The sequence below is a fragment of the Neomonachus schauinslandi genome, chromosome 1 (assembly GCF_002201575.2).
Source record: "Neomonachus schauinslandi chromosome 1, ASM220157v2, whole genome shotgun sequence".
In the NCBI taxonomy this organism is placed as follows: Eukaryota; Metazoa; Chordata; class Mammalia; order Carnivora; family Phocidae; genus Neomonachus; species Neomonachus schauinslandi.
In genome coordinates, this window is record NC_058403.1 from 209,258,311 (window position 1) to 209,277,205 (window position 18,895).

Below are 18,895 nucleotides of genomic sequence, written 5' to 3' on the forward strand. Positions count from 1 at the left end.
CCATGATATGTCCCCCTCACTTGCTACAATTTATTACTTTTGTAATTAAGAATTACACAATTGGGGGCGCCTGGGTGGCTCAGTCGTTAAGCGTCTGCCTTCGGCTCAGGTCATGATCCCAGGGTCCTGGGATCGAGCCCCACATCGGGCTCCTTGCTCAGTGGGGAGTCTGCTTCTTCCTCTCCCTCTGCCTGCCGCTCTGCCTACCTGTGCTCTCTCTCTCTCTGTCAAATAAATAAATAAGATCTTTAAAAAAAAAAAAGAATTACACAATTGGTTAATTCCCTAGGTTAAGGTCCATGAAGGCAACAGTATTTGTCTTAACCCTGTGTCTCCAGAGCCTAGTACAGTGCCTGGCTCATAACCGGCCCTCTTATTGATCTTTATTACATCTAGTGAATGAACCAATTGCATGAATGAATGAGCAAGTGAATGATGAATAAATGGCGTTGGCTTTAGGCTCTTCCACGGCCCCCTAACCTCTCTAGGCTGCCGTTTTCCCTCTGTAAAGTGTGATCATACGGTTCGTCTCTCTTTCCCTCCCAGAGTTAATGAGAAGCATATGGGAGGTGATGAACCCTTACAAATCCCTTAGCTGGGTGTCACGTTCAAGTCTGTAACGGTTAGCTAGCACTGGTCGTCGGCAGGTGGCGCCACCAACCCCGCTCGTGCCCCCTGCCGGGATGGGGCGGGGTCAGGGTTGGGGGTGGAGCCGGAGCTGGGGGCGGAGTTAAGATGCGGTGGGGGCGGAGCCAGCAGCTGCGGCGCCGCGGGGCCTGTGCGGCCCAGGACGTCCCTGTCGCCTCCGGCCCCGCCTCCTAGGGCGGGACGTGCACGGGTATTGGCTAGTGCGGGCGAGAGGCAGTAGCCATTGGACCGTGGCACCGTCGGCTCGGCGGGCGGTGTCCGGACGCAGGTGCCGGCCGGAGCCGAGCTGGCGGCGCTGACGGGACCGGCCGGGCCGGGACCGGGGCCGGGGCTAGTGGAGGGGCCTGCGCGGCCGCCCGGCCCGGCCGCGGGTCAGGTAGGCACGGGCGGGCTGATGGGGTGGGGTGGGGGGGGCGCGGGTCCGCGGGCCGGCCCCGGGTTCGAGGCCCGAGCCTGGCTCCCGAGCGGGACGATCAGGCTCAGACCCTCGGCCTCAGCCTTCTCCGGAACGAGGTATCGCAGTTCCCGTCTCGAGGGCGGCGGGAGGTCCCCGGGACCCGGCACACAGTAGGTGCCTCTCCGAGCCTCGGTTTCCTCAGCTGTGAAACCGGGTCATCCCAGCGCCAACCTAATGGGGCTTGTTGGGAGAATTCAGAAGGTGGCTGATGAGGAAATACCCTTGCACACAGTAGGCTGTCAATAAGCGCCTTCCTCAACCTCCTTCCAGCGGGGTTCTGCCTGGAAAATAGTAAATATTATAATGACCCAGGCACTGTCTACAAAGGACTTGCTTAGCAGAGTGCCTGGCTGTTAGTGGGTGCTCAAAACGGGGTAGCCAGAATTTATATGATTCTCTTATTTAGTCCTCTAGGGACCTTAATAGGTGGAAGTACTAGAAATGTTCCCTGTTAGATGAAGAAATTGAGGCTCAGAGAAGTCTTTTCTCTTGGGGCCATACATAGAACGAGAGCAGAGCTGGGCTTAAACCTGGCCTCCAATGCAGGGCCATGCAAGGACTGCAGGACACACAGGAGCCTCTCTCTGGTGAGCGAAGAGGAATGAATGCATTTTACAGGCTCCACATTTCTTCTAAAAATAAGAGCAGCATTTAGTGCCCACTTACTGTGTGCCAGATTCTGGCTGTGCCTTGTCTCATCAAACCCTCTAACAGCTCTGTAAGCTGATGACAGTAATCGTTAAGAAGAGCTAATATTTACTGACTTCTTAATAATTAGGGGTGTATGAGCTGGGTATTGTTATGACCTTCATTTTACAGACGAGAAAACTGAGGCCCAGAGAGTGAAGCAGTTTGCCCAAATGGGCACCGTTAGGGCCCTCTGACTCCTCTTCCTGTAGTTTCTTGCCCTCAGGGAAAGGACGCTGGACAGGTTGCTTTGCCTCAGCGCCACCCCAAGTGGGCCTAGACAAGGACAAGCTTTGCCGGAGGAATTGAGCCTGGGGGCTCCTTCTCAAGAGTCCCTCAGCAAAGTCCATCAGCTCCATCAACTTACTTGACAAAAGAGAAGGATGAGGCCCAGAGAGGCAAAGTGGCTTGTTCCTGGACACACAGCATCAGTGACAGAGTCAAGATTTTAAAAAATCCAGGTCTTCTGAGTCCTAGACCCACTCACTGGACTAAGTTGAAATCTTGGTCCTGTCCCTTCTTAGCTGTGTGATCTTGGGCTAAGAGCTGCCCCTCTCTGAGCCTCAGTCTCCTCACCTGTCAAATGAGGGTAATTATTAGATTTATGTCATAGATTTGTTGTGAAGACTCAGTGAAATCTATCCCCCAGGCATTGGGCCAAGTTCACTTGAGGCATCGGCTCACTCGCCCAGCCCAACAGCCCCAGAGCTGAGTCCAGCCTTGAGTTTAGCCCCTTCCAAGCCCAGGCTTCTGTGGTTTGCACAAGCCTCTAGCCTCTAGACATCCCTGATTCCCACCACGGGCCCTGGCAGACCAAGGTATGAGGATCAGGAGGGTTCTTCTCCCCCGCTTGCTCTTACACAGAGTAGGGGCTGAGAAATGAAACGCAGCAACTTTGTGCCCAACACGGGGCAGGCGCCAGGGACGACAGAGTGCATGTCCAACCTGGTGCCCCCTTCCCAGAGCTCACCGAGAGTGAAGAAATAAGAGCACTTCAGGGAGGGGTACATTCCATGAACACAATAATGTGGTCATGAATGGCACTTTGGCCAGGATGGTCAGGGAAGGCCTCTCCAGGCAGGTGATCTTTGAAGGGGACGCTTAGGGCAACTGTTTAGAGTTCAGCGAGCTTCTCAGTACCCAGCATGCGATAGGCCCTTAACGAACTGTAGCTGCTGTCATAATTTTGGTGATTTTCAGGCCTTGCTTTAGCAGATTTACTAATGAATCTCCCCCCGCCACCCAATAGTAACAGAAATGGCAGAACTTAATATATGGGAGCTGTGATGATTCTTGGAGCGCCCAATTCCTTGCAAGAATGTTAAGGCTGATGCTTGGAGGGGTGGGAAGAATGGATTCCCCTCTACGTGCATTGTCTTGGAGAGCCCAGAGGCTTCCCTGTTGACCTCTGAGCCGGAAGTTCCTCGGGAGGGATAGGAGCGCACACAACATGCCAGGCCCCCCGCCACCGCTGCCCCGAGGATGTTATCTGGGCCAAGCAGTCTTCCTCCTTGCTTCTCCTGCCTCTGGGCTGATATTTGCTTATCTGGCTGGCAGCGGCCCAACTGTGGAGGCTCCGAAGGGCACGGTGGGCCAGGAAGGCTTCTGGCTGAACTGTTCAGAGGGTGCTGATCCGTGGGCAGATGATGGCCTTGGTGCAAAGCGTTAGTCAATCACTTACTCTGGCTTTTCCCCTTCTGTCTTAGGTGTCAGATTTGGCCGGCAGGGGTTGGTAAAAGCTGCCTAGGGGGTCCCTCAGTGAGTGTTTCTGGCGTCTCTGGACTGCAGCTCCTGGAGACAGAGGCCTGAGGACAAGACCTCAGGGACCCCTGGCTCCAGGGTTCCTGTGTTGCCTCTGTTACTTCCAGGAAGTTCTCAGGGGAAGCACACAAGGTCTCACTGGCTCCTTCTGGGACGGGGGTGAAGGCTGCCAAGGGTTCCTTTTGGTGGAACAGACCCTAGGGTAGGGGGGAGAATAGTGCTGAAGCCCCCCACCCAGAGCAGACTTGAGGTCGCTGCCTAAGTCTCCGGCCATCTCCCACTGCTTCTCCTCGAGGACACGGGCATGGCTTGGATCACCTGCTCCAGTAGGAACAGAGGCTGCCCGAGTCCTTCCCAGCCTGCGTGGTTTTCCTGAAGGCCTGAGGTGTCCAGGAGGTATCAAACGATGCCCCATCCTGGTCTGTTCACCCAGGTTTCTAGCTCAGTTCTGCCCAACTCCAAGGCAGGCTCACGTGCTGTGAGCGCAGCCCCGGAAATCCAGTCCATGGAGAACAAGGGTCTAGGTGGTCAGCGGGCAGGGTTCCAGCCTACAGAAGCCCCAAGCACAAGGCCTGGCCCACAGCAGGCTCTCAGTAACTGTTCGGGCCCTTCCCACCCCTCCAAGCATCAGCCTTAACATTCTTGCAAGGAATTGGGCGCTCCGAGAATCATCACATTTGATGCTGGGGGTGGCCTGCAGGCCTTGAGGGCTGGACCTGGCTGGCCTTTCTCAGGAGGCCTAGAGATAATAAAACCAAGCCCCTACTGTGCGTCAGGCCTGGGCTGAGTTACAAGTGGCATCTCATTGAATCCCCCATTTTACAGATTGGGCGACTGAGGCTCCGAGAGCTGGATTCAAACCCTGGTCAGTGTTTGGCTCGATATCCTTGCCCTTAACCTCCCTGCCGGCCTCTCCCCAGGCTCCTGGGACCATGGGCCTCAGGCCCTGAGGACACAGGGCTCCCTGTGGCCATGACGACGGGTGACTGCTGCCACCTCCCTGGCTCCCTGTGTGACTGCTCGGGCAGCCCTGCCTTCTCCAAGGTCGTGGAGGCCACTGGCCTCGGGCCACCCCAGTATGTGGCGCAGGTGACTTCAAGGGATGGCCGGCTCCTCTCAACCGTCATCCGAGCCTTGGACACGTCAAGGTGAGTGGCGCCTGAGCAGGGGTCTTTGCCTTCACTTGCTTTACTCTCTGGGCCAAGTGATTTTCTCCCAGTCTGGGGTCAGAAATCCAATCATCTAGAGGGACCAGGTGGGCGAATAAACCAGGGAAAGGGGCCCCAGTCATAACTGCGGTGCAGATACAGAGGCCCTGGCCGGCCAGGTCTGGTTCTCCAGGAAAAGTGGAAATTCCAGATTGTCAGGTGAAATCTGAAGATTAGATGGTGGGGAGTAGCTCATGGTTTGGAGAGGCATGATAAGGAAGTGGATTCACAGCACCTGGGCTCAATCCTGCCCTGCAGCCCCTCTCCCTCTGGGACCAGGGACAACTTACTTTACCCTCATCTCTCGGAGATGGGGACACCTTCCTCATCGCATTGTTCCGAGAGGTCCACATACGGTGTCTGCCCGCGGGTTTGCCACCCCGTATGCATTCGATAAAAGTATTTAAGCCCCGGTGCGGGCCTTCCAGACCCCCATGTGAGCTCCCCTGCCTGGTATGCCAATTTGTCATCATTTTCAAGGAAAAGAGTTTGAGGTAAACCCTTCAAATCTGAATCTGAATCCATTTTCACTCATTTGGGTTTAAAACAGCCACCAGGTTGGCTAAGGGAACGAGACTCTGAGTGCTATCTTTTTCTTCTTAATTTTTCAAGTTTTTCACATTGTCGTCAGGTTTATCTACTAAGATTTCATTCCTAAGTTCTTTTCCGGTTTTTTTTTTTTTTTCATTGTGGTAAAATATAGATAACCTAAAATGTGCCATTGTAACACTTTTTAAGTATACAGTTAGTTCAGTGCTACACTCACACTGTGGTGCAACCACCCCCACCACCCGTCTCTAGAACTTTCTTCCCAAACTGAACCTCTGTCCCCATGAAACACGGACTGCCCGCCCCCTCCTCCACCCTGTGCCCACCATCTCCTCTCTGTCTCAGCAAATGTGACTCCTCCAGGGAGCTCCTAGAAGTACAATTGCATGGTATTCATCTTTCTGTGACTGGCTCGTTTCACTGAGCTCTATGTCATCAGGATTTATCCGTGTTGTGGCCTGTGTCAGAATTAATTCATAAGCTGTTCATTCCAACATCCAAAGAAGCCGATGGGAGACCTTGCAGTGCTTTGGAGGGAGCTCACTGCCATTCACCCTCCGAGTCTTTGCTTGGCGTCACTTCCGGCAGGAAGCCTCGCTCAAGCCCAGATGATATGGAGAGTTCTCCTGGGCCTCCTCCGGGGTGTGGGTTTTTATGCTCGCATCTCCATCAGCCCCCTTGAAGGCAGGACAGAGTCTGTGCCGGGCAAGCCAGGCTGGGAGCGAGGGGACATTTGGTGGGGTAGGGGGCCTGGGAAGAGGCTGACCAAGGCTAGGGTGTCCCTACCTGGGGTGCCTGAGGGGCACTGAGTGAGCTGACCCCACTTTGCCCCACCCTCCCTCCTGACACCTGAGAACACCGAGGCCCAGAGGGAGGCGGACACCTGCCAGTGTCACTGAGCATTGCTGAAGCTTGAACCCAGGGCTCCTGCTTGGGTTGGAAGGGGAGAAGCTCATTCAGTCCCACCAGCCAGTCTTGCAGTCCTCAGAGGCAGGGCAAGAGGCAGGGAGCAGAGAGTCCCTCAGTGACCCCCGCTGATGGTAAGGACAGCCATGCCCGCAAGACCACTAGGCCCTCTTGATCTGCTCCTTGGCCTCTTTGCTCATGGCTTCTCCCCTCTGATTTTTTTTTTTTTTTTTAAGTCATCTCTATACCCAACGTGGGGCTCAAACTCATGACCTTGAGATCAAGAGTCACAGGCTCCACTGACTGAGCCCGCCACGTGCCCCTCCCCTCTGAGTTTTGATACAACTCATCCCAAACCTGCCCAGGCTGGGGACCAGGGCAGAACCACCCTCCCAGAGAGAAGGCTGCTGTTTGTCCAAAGGGTTCTGATCCTCTTGAGCCTTCAGCGCTCTGCCCACCAGTCCGTGAGCGAGCCCAGGCCGTCCTCGAAGCTTCCCAGAGCATATCTGCACCCCCGGCCCTTCCTCCTGGCCTTCCCCTGCCGCCCCTTCCACGTGGCTTCTGCCGGCTTCCTTGCCCACACTCTCCCCTCTCTTGCTCTTGGAGTGTGCCCTGGGCAGCCCCACTGAGGCTCCCCCCACCAACCCCTGGTCTGTTTCCTTCTCAACTGTGCCATTTGCATTATTTTCCTGCCAGAACTTCATGAGCAAAGCCCATTTCTCTTGTCCTGCCGTCTGGAACGGTGTAGGCAGTGTAGCATGGCCACTAAGGGGGGCCTGGGCCCCGGCTTCGCGGGCTACTAGCCGTGTGAGTTCACGCAAACGGGGTCACCCCTTGCTGCCTCAGTTTCCCCATCGGTGAAAGGAGGGCAAAATAGCCCCTTCCTCGCAGGTTCCCTGGGAGAATAACAGATTCGTCCACGTGCTGCCCTTGGAACAGGGCACGGTCCTTAATCAGTGCTCAGCAAGAAGTCAGGTTTCATTTTGTTTTGTTTTCTCCGAAGTGGCTTTTCCAAAAAAGTAGGGTTCCCCGGGACAAACCCCAAACTTACGTGGCTCTTCCTCAGGGTTCTGGTCCCTTCCACTTGCTGGGGTTGGCTTCCGGAGCAGGGAAGCCTGTTAACTCTGGGCAGGGGCGCTGTGGGATCAGGGTGGAGCCCGGTACAGCCTTTTGACATCATAGGGGACGGCAGCAGCCCCGGCACAGGACTGACAAGAAAGTAGCCATGAGGGGTCCGCTCAAGGTTTTGGCTTCAAAGCAGCCAGGCTCTGCCCCACAGCAGGAGACGCTGAGGAGAGGATAGAAAACAGTTTCTGAGGGGAAACTGGTGTTATCTGGAAGACGGCCCTCCTGCTCCACCTCCTTCGTGTGTTCCTGCGGTCCACTCTCCGGGCAGAAATGTTTGGAAAACAATGACTCATGTGCTGGACAGCCTCTGCGCCCACCAAGGCCACACCTCCAGTCCTGAGCTGCCCCAGGAAGGACCCAGTATCCCCAGAGACCAGGCTGGGGCTGAGGCTTCCCTCAAGTGGCTTCCTGTGGACGCTTGTTTTGTCTGTCTTCTGAGCCCATCTAGGACACAGGAGCAGGGGAACTACTCTCCCTGGATGCACAGGTTTCTCAAGTAGCATGGCCTTCAGGTGAGGCTAGATCCAGGGCCTCTGATGGTGTCCTTGAGAATCTGTCTTTCCCTGTTGCTTGGCTCTGCTTTCCTCTGTTTGGCATCATTCACAGACTCCACATGGGGACCAGACTGCTGCCATCAGCTCCAGACTTACATCAGCCTTGCTGTCTCTAGTTCTGGAGTTGAGGGGCGGGGAGAATTTCAGGAATTAATCACAGTGACTCTGATTGCTTCACACATGCCTTTCCCTGAATCAGTCCTGGTGACCACGGGTGTGTGGTGTTCTAATCGGTCAGGCCTGAGGTCATCAGGGGTGTTGTCAGCTCTGCTCTAGTCCTTGAGGACCGAGACTTGAGAGTGGGTTGGTTGCCCGGGACGGTTAGGGGAGTATTGCAGGGAAAAGAGGAACAGACGCTAGATGGGCAGCTATAAGAGATGCTCACCCTGGGCCTAAAAATGTGCCACAGGAACCCTGGGGAGGGAGCACACTGCTGCACTTTCGGGAATTTGGGAAAGCTTTACAAAGGAAAGGAGGTCTGGAGCTGGGCGTTGAAGGATGAGTAGGAGTTTGCCAAGTGGCAGCGCAGGGGCAATGCTGACCTTATGATCCAGTGGGCAGCGAAGCCGGTGTAGGCAGGAAGATTGGTTGTTGCTCATGCGCTCTATCTCTGTGTCTAGTGATGGTCCCTTCTGCCGGATCTGCCACGAGGGAGCAAATGGGGAGAGCCTGCTGTCCCCATGTGGCTGCACTGGTACGCTGGGGGCCGTTCACAAGAGCTGTCTGGAGAGGTGGCTTTCCTCGTCCAACACCAGCTACTGTGAGCTGTGCCACACGGAGTTTGCAGTGGAGAAGCGGCCCCGGCCCCTCACAGAGGTATGCTTGGGAGCCCCAGGTTGGAGCGGGCAGGGGGCAGGCAGACAGGCCTGGGGCCGGAGGAGGGAACTGCCCAGGAGGATCCTTCTCTATGGAGTGGACCTCCCCCCCGCCATGGTAGAGTCTGTGGATGGGGGTGGGGAACCAGGCCGGAGACCCCGTGCCCCCTCCCTGTTCAGTCACCCCTGAAGCTGAGACCTGAAGAATGAGGAGCCAGCAATGCCAAGGACCCAAGCTGGGGAACGACAGTCCTGGCAGAGGGCACAACAAGTGCAAAGGCCCTGAGGTCAGGAAGAGTTCGGCATGCTTGATGAAGCCTGGGTGGCTGGAGTGGAGCGAGTTACAGGAGGGGGAGAGTGGCCTGGAGGAGGTATTGGCAGCTACTCTGGGCTTTGTGGGCTGTGCTCAGGAGCTTAGACTTTAGCCTGAGTGGAGTGGGTCAGGCCCGAGATGAGCATTCTCGGGCGTGGTGGCTGCCGCACTGCTCTCCGGAGCCCTGCTGGCTGACGGGTGCCCCCCGGACTCCTCTGGGCCTGCTTGGAGGGGGCAGCTGAGCGCTGTACAGTCATGTTGCTGGGCTGGGGGTGGGCTCTTGGAAAGACCCCTGGCCCGCCCGGGGTGGCTGGGTGTTTAGGAGAACAGTACGGTGGGAGAGGCAGCACCCGCCTGCACCCCTCTCCCTTTGCCCTTGCCCTCCAGCCACATGGGCCTCCTCCCTGCTGTACTTTGCCCAGGCCACATACTCCCATATCAGGGCCCCACATTTGCTGTTCTGCAGCCTGGGGTGCTGTCTCCCCCGTTCTTTACATGGCTGCTTCTGCTCATTCCGTTCAACTCACGGTCCCCTCCTCAACAAGGCCGTCCCCTCCCCGACCATCCACCCCATTTCATACCTCTTGTACTAGCGTGGGAGCTCCGGGAGGGCAGGGACCCTTCTGTTCCATTGACCGGAATTACCATGAGCGAAGCCCACTTCTCTCGCCCCTTCATCTGCGGGGGCCCTGCGACAAGACCCCCCAGCCAGACCCCCCCCAGCTTGCAGTCCTGGCTCTGTGGGTGACGAGTTGTATGAGTTTGCACAAATGAGTCCGTCCCTCTGTGCCCTCAGTATCCCCTGTCTGCACAATGGGGGCACCTAGCAGGACCCGGGAGCTCATCGTAGGCTCAGTAAGTATGGGAGGGAAGGAAAGTACAGAGGGTGGCGCACGGCCGGAGGCTGGTCCTGCGGGGCCCGCCCATCCAGATGGGTGTCTGCAGGCAGAGGCGCGAGGCCTGGAGGTCCCGCACCCCCATCCCCAGGCTGGGGCTCGTGGGAGGGCGTTATGAAGCTCGCCTCAGCAGCTCCTCCCCCCACCCCCGCAGTGGCTGAAGGACCCGGGGCCTCGGACAGAGAAGCGGACGCTGTGCTGTGACATGGTATGCTTCCTGTTCATCACGCCACTGGCTGCCATCTCAGGCTGGCTGTGCCTGCGCGGGGCCCAGGACCACCTCCGGCTGCACAGCCGGCTCGAGGCCGTGGGGCTCATCGCACTCACCATTGCCCTGTTCACCATCTACGTCCTCTGGACGCTGGTGAGTGGCTGCCAGCTGGAGGCATCTGGGGGTCTCTGGTTCAGAGCAGGCTGGCCAGGGCTTTGGGCAGTGGCTTGGGGGCCTCCCTGCCTGCCTCTGCCCGGGTGGAAGTGATTCCCAGCATCTCACGGAGCTCCAGATTCTGAGCCCAGCCAAGGCCCAGGGAAGCTGTGAGTTGGGGGTGAGCCTCCACCCCCCAAGAGATGAGGACACCTGACTGGCAGTATTGAATGGAGGCCCGCCATCCACAAGCTCAGCAAGACTAGCTGGGGTTAGGGGATAGAGAGGGTGGGAGGGTGAGAGGAAGAGCAAGACCAGAAGACTGGGAGAGAAAGAGCAGGAGAATGAGAGGGACAGACAGACAGGAAGCTGAAGAGCTGGAGAGGGAAGGCCACTGGGATTGAGAGGGACTGGACTGGCAGCCATTAGGACCCTCGCCCAGAGAGGAGCCCCCCAGTGTCACCTCTTAGGTCTAACCACTGTTGTCTAGCTATGGGAGCATTCCCTTCTCAAAAAGGATTGGCATCCACTAGCAGGTTTTTTCTTTTCTTTTTTTTTTTTTTAAAGCACATAGTATGAAACCATAGGTACTGCTTCGTAGTCTGCTTGCTTTCGCTTTGCTGATGTCCTTTAAAAAAAAAGGCAGCCACCCAACAGTTATTCATGGTCTGGATGTACCATATTTATTTAACTAATCCTTTTTGATGGACACCGGGATTCTTTCCAGTGTTTTCTTCCCCTTCCTTTTTTTTTTTTTTTTTCCTGTTATGAACAGTGCTTTGAGCACCACCTGTGCAAATGCCTTCTTGGAACTTGCTTGATCAAAGACTATGAACCATTGACATTGGTTTTAAAAAAATTTTTTTATAGACTTTATTTATTGGGTCAGTTTCAGGTTCACAGCAAAATTGAGCAGAAGATACAGAGAGTTCTCGTATATCCCCATCCCCATCCCCGGCCTCCCCCGCCATCAACGCGGGATCAGAGGGGCACCTCCATTACAGACGAGATCGGGCGCATTCAGGGTGGTATGGCCATAGACGGGGCACCTCCATTACAATAGAGGAAACCTACATCGACACGTCACTAGCCTCCAGAGCCTCTGTGGCTTACAGTAGGGTTCACACTTGGTGCTGTACGTTCTGTGGGGTTTGGACAGATGGATGATGAATGTACCCACCGTTACGGTATCATACACAGTAGTTACACTGCCCTAAAAGTCCTCTGGCTCCGTCTGTTCATCCCTGCCCCCCCCCCCCCCGCCCAACTCCTGGCACCACTGATCCTTGTACCCTCTCCATAGTTTCATCCTTACAGAATGTCACAGAGCTGGAATCATGCAGGCTGTAGCCTTGCAGCCTGGGTCCTTTCCCTTAGTGACCTGCATTTGAGGTTCTTCCATGTCTTTTCATGGCCGGAGAGCTCATTTCTTTTTTTAGCACTAATATTCCCTGTCTGGATGTCCCACCATTTATTTGTCCACTCACCTCCCGAAGAACATCTTGCTGGCTTCCGAGTTTGGGCAATTCTCTGACCCGGTGACATTTAATCCCTTCCAAGAGGCTGTACCACTTCAGTCCCATCCTGGGAGAAACAGAAAGGGAGCTCCTTGCTCCCTGCCGCCGACCCCTATACTTTGCAGGGTCCCGAATGCCGGTGGGGAGTTTTCACAGGAGAGTGAATGGGTGTGTGTACACAGTCCGTGTGAGAGATATATGAACGCTGTCTCTGCTTCTGGAAGCATGAGCCTGGCCCTGGTTTGGGCCAGAGCAGGTGCCACCTGGGCTCAGTGTCCCTCCCCTGGGGTGGAGACCAGCGGCTGGCATCCCCACCCACCCCCACCCTGCCCTGCAGGTCTCCTTCCGCTACCACTGCCAGCTATATTCTGAGTGGAGAAGGACCAACCAGAAAGTTCGCCTGAAGATCCGGGATGCAGATGGCTCGGAGGACGCCCAGCACTCCTCACTGGCAGCAGGACTCCTGAAGAAGGTGGCAGAGGAGACACCCGTGTGAAGGCCGGGCCAGCAGGGCCAGAGGCAGCTGGTGACGCCCTGGTATTTGGAAGGACAAAACCGCCCGACCCTTCCTGCACGGCCTGAATGCTTCTTAGGCCAAGAGACACCAAGCGGAGCTGTTTTCTGTGATCCCACGTGAAGATATTTTCCAGCTGTTTTGCACACTGTGGTACATGAGGACAGATGGACGTGGCCCTGAGCTTCGGACAGAGCAGGCACCCTGATCTCGTTCTGAGGCCCCCCCGGCCCCCTTGGGGGCCAGCAGCCACGGCCGTAGGTGAACCAGGGCGCCCATGGGGCTGGGAGGTTCCGCAAGCTTCTTGCACTTCTCTGCACCTGACAGGCTCGCTTTCCTGGCACCCCTCGACTTTATAAAGTTGCACTGCGTTTCAAAAAAACCCACCCCGAATGAATAAAAGGAGCCCTTGCTGGACAAAACGGACTTGTCAGTTACATTTCTGAACCGAGGCCTCAAAGGGAGGCACCTGAGACCTGAAGGGAGTCAAGTTAAAAAAAACAAAACCAGCCCCTCAGCTAGTTTTGAGGGATCTGTTGTAGAAGCCTGGAAGAAGCAAAGCCTGGGTTTTTGAGTGAAGAGCAGGTAGCAGGGTTATATAATAAATGATTTAGAGTAAATACACGTAAGAAGAACAGTTTCCATTTACTTTGCATCTAGAGTGGGCCAGGTATCATGCTGGGCCCTTTATACTCCTAGTCACTATACTTAGCGAGGGTTCCCTGATTCTGAGCCTTCGCAGGTGCCCTCCCTCTGCCCATCCTCAGTGGCAGGAATGGCTGTTACCTCCAATTTACAGAGAAGATTGAGGCTCAGAGCAGGAAAGCCTTTGTCTGAAGCCCCACGGCTCCAGGAAGCAGAGCTAGGGTTGACCTCCTGGTCCACATGGCTCCAGTGTGGAGCGTTCTGTGTCCCCTTCCGGGAGGACTCAGGAAAAGCAGCAGAATATGGTCATGCTAGTAACAGCATCTACTTCTTGAGCTCTTTCTGAGATTTGTACATCTGAGGGTTCCCTGCATTGAGCCACATTTATTACTCAGAGCAGATCCAAAAGGTGGGTTCTGGGGTTCTCTTATGAATCCCATTTGCAGATGAGCAAACAGAGGCTCAGAGCACTGGGGTTACTCACCCAAGATTTCACATCCTGGATGGGTCTAGCACAGTGTCTGGCATGTTCTCTTGTTTACCGCATGAATGCCCGTCTGCTGTGTGGCTCACCCAGAGAGGGAGAAAAACCCTTTCTGCCCTAGATGAAGAACCTGGGGGAAGCCAGCCCGGCCACAGCAGGGCCCGGGGCGGGGGGCGGCGGAGAGCAAAGGGCAAAGGCCTGGAGGCTGGAAACTACGGGCCGGGGGGAGGAGCAGCAGAGGGCAGCTGAGCCATGCGTGGAGCCCTGAGATTCAGGGGCAGAGGGGCAGGGGACGGGCAGCTGAAGACATGAGCAGGCGTCTGCAGAACAGGATCATACCCAGTGCCCCAGCTCAGCTGGCACTCAGGGCCCTTCTCATGCTTGTGGCTTTTTACGCTATACAGGCCTGGCACCCACCTCTCCAGGCCAGCTTTGGAATATGCTGTCCCTGGAGAGAGTGCAGAGGCCCCAGGATCGTGAAAAGAGAAAGCTTTTTTTCCTTTGCATATCTCAGAAAACACTTTTATTTTATTTATTTATTTTTAAAGATTTTATCTATTTATTTGACAGAGAGAGACACAGCGAGAGAGGGAACACAAGCAGGGGGAGCGGGAGAGGGAGAAGCAGGCTTCCCGCGGAGCAGGGAGCCCGATGCGGGGCTCCATCCCAGGACCCCGGGATCAAGACCTGAGCCGAAGGCGGACGCTTAACCACTGAGCCACCCAGGCGCCCCCAACACTTTTATTTTTTAAAGATTTATTTATTTGAGAAAGAATGCATGTGCATGCAAGCTGGGGAGAAGCAGAATGAGGGAATCCTCCTGCAGACTCCCCTCTGAGTGGGGAGCCCCGATGCAGGGCTGGATCCCAGGACCCTGAGATCATGACCTGAGCCAAAACCAAGGGCTGGACACTTAACCACTTAACCGACTGAGCCACACAGGTGCCCCTCTTCTGACACTTTCAATTACAGTGAGGAGAAAATTGTAGGTTGGTGCTAGGCAGTCTTTAATGACCCTTAACCCTAGCAAAAGAGAGAGCAAGTCTTGGGTTCAGAGCTGTTGGCTGTGTACACAACTGAGTGGCATCATCCTCTTATTTTTTACAAGAAACTATTTACAGCAAGTTTTCGATATGTAGTGTTATGTAAGGCAAAATTTAAAAACCTACTTCTTTAAAGGAAAAAAAAAATGTGTGTCAAAGGAGAGTATGAAGAAAATCAGAGTTCAGGAGATGGCAAAACCCAGGAATGTGGGCAGTGTTGGGTTAAGTCAACCAGCCCGTAGGAACCTAGCCTGGAAGTTTGTCTCCTCAACCAGGGCCTGGCTTGTTCCTGATTTCCAGTCACACTCACTGCAGGGGAAGGGAGTGGAGAGACAGGTGGCTTCATGTCTCCACTGCTTTGCATTTGGACTCTTTTCCCTCATTCTGACAGACTGTTGTGGCCTCTTCCATCATCTCTGAGCCTTGCTGAGCAAGGGGATTCAGAGGTTTGGTGAGGCTCCTTCTGCCCCAGGGATCCCTCCAGTCTAGGAGAGGTCTAAGGGAGAGGAAAGTAAGCTTAGATACCAGTGCAGCCCCAGGAGAAGAGCTGGTGTGGACAGGGGAGGGGTTGTGGGAGGAGGAGGGCCTTGGAGATGGTTGATAGAAGGGAATTCTATGAGACAGAGGAGTTTGGGGAGTATGTGGGAATGGGGGCCTAGCCCCCGTGTCAGGCTGGGCTACTGGATTTCTTCTCTGGGCCTGGAATTCTCAGCCTGGGTCAGAATCGCCAGGCTGAATTAAGCAGCTAGGACAGTGTGGCAGATGAGATATTCCCCCAGAGCCTGATGATATGCAGCCATTCTGTGGGAGAGGGGGTAAAGAAAACTTTCCCTTTGTAAACCTAGAGGGAGTTCAGTGGTTGGATGGGAACTTCTCCAAGATTCAGTGAAGCCTTTCAAAGTTCCAGAGACACTGGGGAGGGGGGTGCTGTGGGGAAAGGGAGCTGGAGGCCTCTGAAGGCTTTCCTGGCCTCTGGCTTCTTCCCAAGGCCAACCTGGTTGCCCCAGGACGCAACCTGTAACAGCCCTTGAAAACCTGTTTCTGGACAGAGCCAGTTCTTCAGGACAAAGGGATCCAGGGGCAGACAGAAAGGAGCCCCCGTTAAGGTTAATGGGCTCTCCTGGCCTGTGACTCATTTCTTCTATCCTGTTGGGATTATTGCTTGTTCATTCACTCAAGAAACATCCGTGAGCACATACTAAGTCCCCAGCTTCATGTTTCGGTTGTTGGTTAATGGGTTCAGTGAGAGGAACTTGGGCCATGAGCTCTGCACTCAGGAGCTCCCAAACTGGTGGGGAGACAGGCCAGACGGAGCCCAGGTATTCTTGGTGCAGGATGATACTTGCTTAGGGAGACAGCATTTTGTACAGCAGTCCTGTCGAGCCCGGCCAGTGTCCTGCCTTCCTTGTCTAGCTAATTCCTTTATATCCTAGTAAACAAAACTTTCGCAGCCTCTCTGCGCCGGCTCTGATTACAAGAAGCTGGGAGTGAGTAGGTCCGTGTAGGGAGGTGGGGAGGTGCGTCCCCTCCCCGACTTCGAGAGTGGGTGGAGAATCCAATAGGTGCCTAACGCAAATTGGTTGCGGTAATGAATGAATAACAGCTGCGGGTCCGCGCTTGCGCGCGGCGGGGGCGTGGCCCGTGGCGGGAGGGGACGAGGCGGGAGCGGGCCGCGGCGCGCGCAGGCGTTACTGGTCGCGCCGAGTCACGTGAGCGCGCAGGCGCAGCGGCTCGCATCCCGCTCCCTCACACAAAGCCCAGACGCGGAGAAAATGGCGGCAGGGGTCGAAGCGGCGGCCGAGGTGGCGACGACGGAGACCAAAATGGAGGAGGAGAGCGGCACGCCCGGCGTGCCAAGCGGCAACGGGGCTCCGGGCCCGAAGGGGTGAGTATTCCACGGCTCCTTGTCCCGGGTCGGGCACCTTCGCGGCGGCCGCCTGCGGCTCCGTTAGGTCTGTTGGCGGCCTCCCACCGGCGCGGCCTCGGCCTGGGCCTTCCCCGCCGGTCCTGCCGAGGGTGGGGGCGGCCGAAGCCGTGAGGAGTGAAGCCGGGTGGCCCCTTGAGCTCCTCAAGGATCGCCGCCTCCTCCCAGGCCGCGGACCTCCGCCCCGCCGGCGCCTGCAGGCCGGGCCCGACGCCGAGGCCTGAGGCCGGGCCCCTGCGCACGGGGATGATGGCGCGGGCCCGGGAGCCGGGGAGTCGTCGAGTCCGCCGCCCGCCAGCCTGTCGGGTGACCTTCGGTTGAGTGGTTTCACAACTCCCCTCCCCTACCGCCCGGGGTCTCAGTTTCGCGATCCGTAAAGTGGGGGGAGGGGAGAGAGTGCGCGCGCAGAGGTTCGCGCGCGGTAAGCCCCGGTAAACGGCAGCCGAGGCAGGCGGGTAGGTTTCGGCGGGGACCGCGAGGCCCGTTCGGGGCGCCTCCTCTTCCTTTTCCCCTTCCCCCGCCTCGCGGGGAGTGCCTCGGTCGGAACCGCCGCTAGCCCTACGCTCTGGCCCCGGCTCGAGTCCCTCGCGGCGTCCCTTGCTCCTCCCAGGTGCGCAGGACGTAACCGTAGAGAGTTCGGATCTGCTGCTCAGTGTTCACCCTTGGAAACAAGCAAACAAAGAGGGCGGGTGGGGGTGGGGGGAGAAAGCTCCTCTTCCGTGTTCCAGGGAAGATTTTTCCTTTCTTAGGCGGGCTCGCCGACTTGCGAACTTCGTCACCTATTCTAGTCCAGCCTGGGGCTCTGTCTTGGGGTTCTTGGTTTTTCAAGTTTAATTAAAGCTTTAACGCATCATCGTGTGTCCCCATGAAACCCAGCCATTCTGATAGCAGTGACTTGAAAGACGCGGAGAGACGTTGTGTCTACAGCCAACAGCTGGGAGGAGAGGGGACTTCTGGGCGCACATTTGATTTCCTACAAATTTTTTAAAAATTGTGGTAACATACATAACCTGCGATTTACAGTTTTAACCATTTTTGAGTGTGCGATTCAGTGACATTAAGCGCATTCACAGTGTTGTGCAACTACATCCTATGTTCACGTCCAGAACTTTTATCACCTTCCCAAACTGGAGCGATTACACAGGAATTTACTCTGCCTCATTCCTCAGCTGCTGGTTACTTCTGTTACAGGTTTCTGTCTCTTATGAATTTGCCTTCCCACAAATTTTTTAATATGCATAACTAGAGTTTGTGGAGATTGAAAATGAGTGCAGTTAAATTGGCTTTATGTGAATGAGCATTCAATAAATACTGGCTTTGTTAAACTTTCTCTCCTTAGGTGGGGAGGAACAAAATACCATGGTTACTGGTCCTGAGAAATCAACAGAAAGGCATCCTGGAAGTATTCCCAACACTTTGCTATTGAAAACTGGAAAGAGATGTGCTCATTTGGACTTTTTTCATCATCTTTTGGGGGAGCCTCGTAGGATTTCTGAGGGCCATATTTGGGGGCGTTTAAGACACATTTTTTTTTTTTTTCTTTTAAAGCATTTATCACAGGATGAAATGTTGCTAGAACTGTTAGGTGAGAAGTTTGGTTATAGATTATAGCAGCTGGGGTACATTTTTCAAATTTCCCATTTTCCACTGTTCATTTTAAGTAGTAATTTTGTGACTGATTTATTTAACATGTGGATTATTAGGAAGAACCTGAAGGTTTTAGAGATAAAACGGCCCTTGTTGGAATAAACCCAGAGTCTAGGACTGCTTAATCGTGGATATTTTGGGGAGGTAGCAACAGATCTATTTTGTAGGGTCTGTAGAAATTTTTTTCTTTTCTTTCCTTCATTTTTTCTTTTCTTTTCTTTCGTATGAGGAAGCTCTCGAAACAGAGCTCTTTAGAATAAAGCCCTTGCCCAGAGGAGGAAGCACTTTACATTTCTGTAGTAGGGTAATTAGGCTGTGTTAGAAGTAAAAGGAGTTACCTGGTGGGGAGCTTGCAGGGGCCACCCTCCCTCCAACCTAACCTGCTTGCAGGGGCCACCCTCCCTCCAACCTAACCTGCTGGGGGCAGGGAGATGTATCTTTGGTTGGAGAGGGAAAGATGATGATTGGGGAGAGGCTGAGAGGAGAGTGTCCAAAGACTAGGGATTTGGGTGTATGCTTTGCGTATTTGTAAAAAATTGAAGCTGCTGTGGCACTTACTGCTAAAACACTGGGGGCCAGCTGGTGGGGCAATGAATTCCAGGCTAAGGAATCTAGATTTTTATCTTGAAAGCCTTTGAAGGATGGGAATTGAGTGAAACTTCATTCTTCTACCTGTCTGTACCAGGAGTGGAGTGTGCTGTAAACCAAAAAGGCAATGAGCAAGCAAGCTTGACTGAGGACCCCAGATAGGAAAGCTATTTTTCAGTTCCTTTTCTTCTGGGTGTGGGAGGAGGATTTGTTTTATTTTGATGCAAAATCTTCCATCTAAAGGCGA

The 18,895-nt window shown here is 54.9% G+C and overlaps 2 protein-coding genes and 1 long non-coding RNA gene across 8 annotated transcripts in view; 2 read left to right on the forward strand and 1 right to left on the reverse strand.

The window, feature by feature from the left end:
* The first annotated feature begins 887 nt into the window (after positions 1-887).
* MARCHF2 (membrane associated ring-CH-type finger 2) lies at positions 888-12,737 on the forward strand. Of its 2 annotated transcripts, none has more exons than XM_021705069.2 (5): positions 888-1,024; positions 4,379-4,701; positions 8,519-8,714; positions 10,077-10,286; positions 12,141-12,737. In XM_021705069.2, exons 2-5 carry the CDS (start codon positions 4,526-4,528, stop codon positions 12,297-12,299), a joined length of 741 nt encoding a protein of 246 aa, XP_021560744.1. In that variant the 5' UTR covers positions 888-1,024; positions 4,379-4,525; the 3' UTR covers positions 12,300-12,737. The 2 variants fall into 2 exon arrangements, with proteins under 2 accessions (XP_021560744.1, XP_021560745.1); XM_021705070.2 differs by having other exon boundaries at positions 4,474-4,701.
* LOC110593732 lies at positions 11,261-12,214 on the reverse strand. Its single transcript, XR_002481175.2, has 3 exons — positions 12,192-12,214; positions 11,774-11,870; positions 11,261-11,428 (listed from the first exon to the last, which is right to left on the reverse strand). It is a non-coding gene; the product is annotated as an uncharacterized LOC110593732 (long non-coding RNA).
* A 3,501-nt stretch (positions 12,738-16,238) lies between the features above and the next one.
* The window catches only part of HNRNPM (heterogeneous nuclear ribonucleoprotein M), a 40,757-nt gene continuing 38,100 nt past the window's right edge, over positions 16,239-18,895 (forward strand). For 4 of the 5 annotated variants that reach the window (XM_021705576.2, XM_021705578.2, XM_021705577.2 and 1 more), the window contains exon 1: positions 16,250-16,374. In XM_021705576.2, coding sequence (XP_021561251.1) covers positions 16,262-16,374 — 113 coding nt within the window. In that variant the 5' untranslated portion in view covers positions 16,250-16,261. Of the gene's footprint in view, positions 16,375-18,895 lie in introns of all 5 variants that reach the window. The other variant, XM_021705575.2, reaches the window with a different exon arrangement.

Excerpts from the sequence above, each read along its gene's own strand:
- MARCHF2 (XM_021705069.2), top strand. The coding sequence starts at position 4,526 with ATGACGACGGGTGACTGCTGCCACCTCCCTGGCTCCCTGTGTGACTGC. Across the intron at positions 8,715-10,076 it reads GGCCCCGGCCCCTCACAGAG|TGGCTGAAGGACCCGGGGCC; the intron begins GTATGCTTGGGA and ends CCACCCCCGCAG. Across the intron at positions 10,287-12,140 it reads TCTACGTCCTCTGGACGCTG|GTCTCCTTCCGCTACCACTG; the intron begins GTGAGTGGCTGC and ends CCTGCCCTGCAG.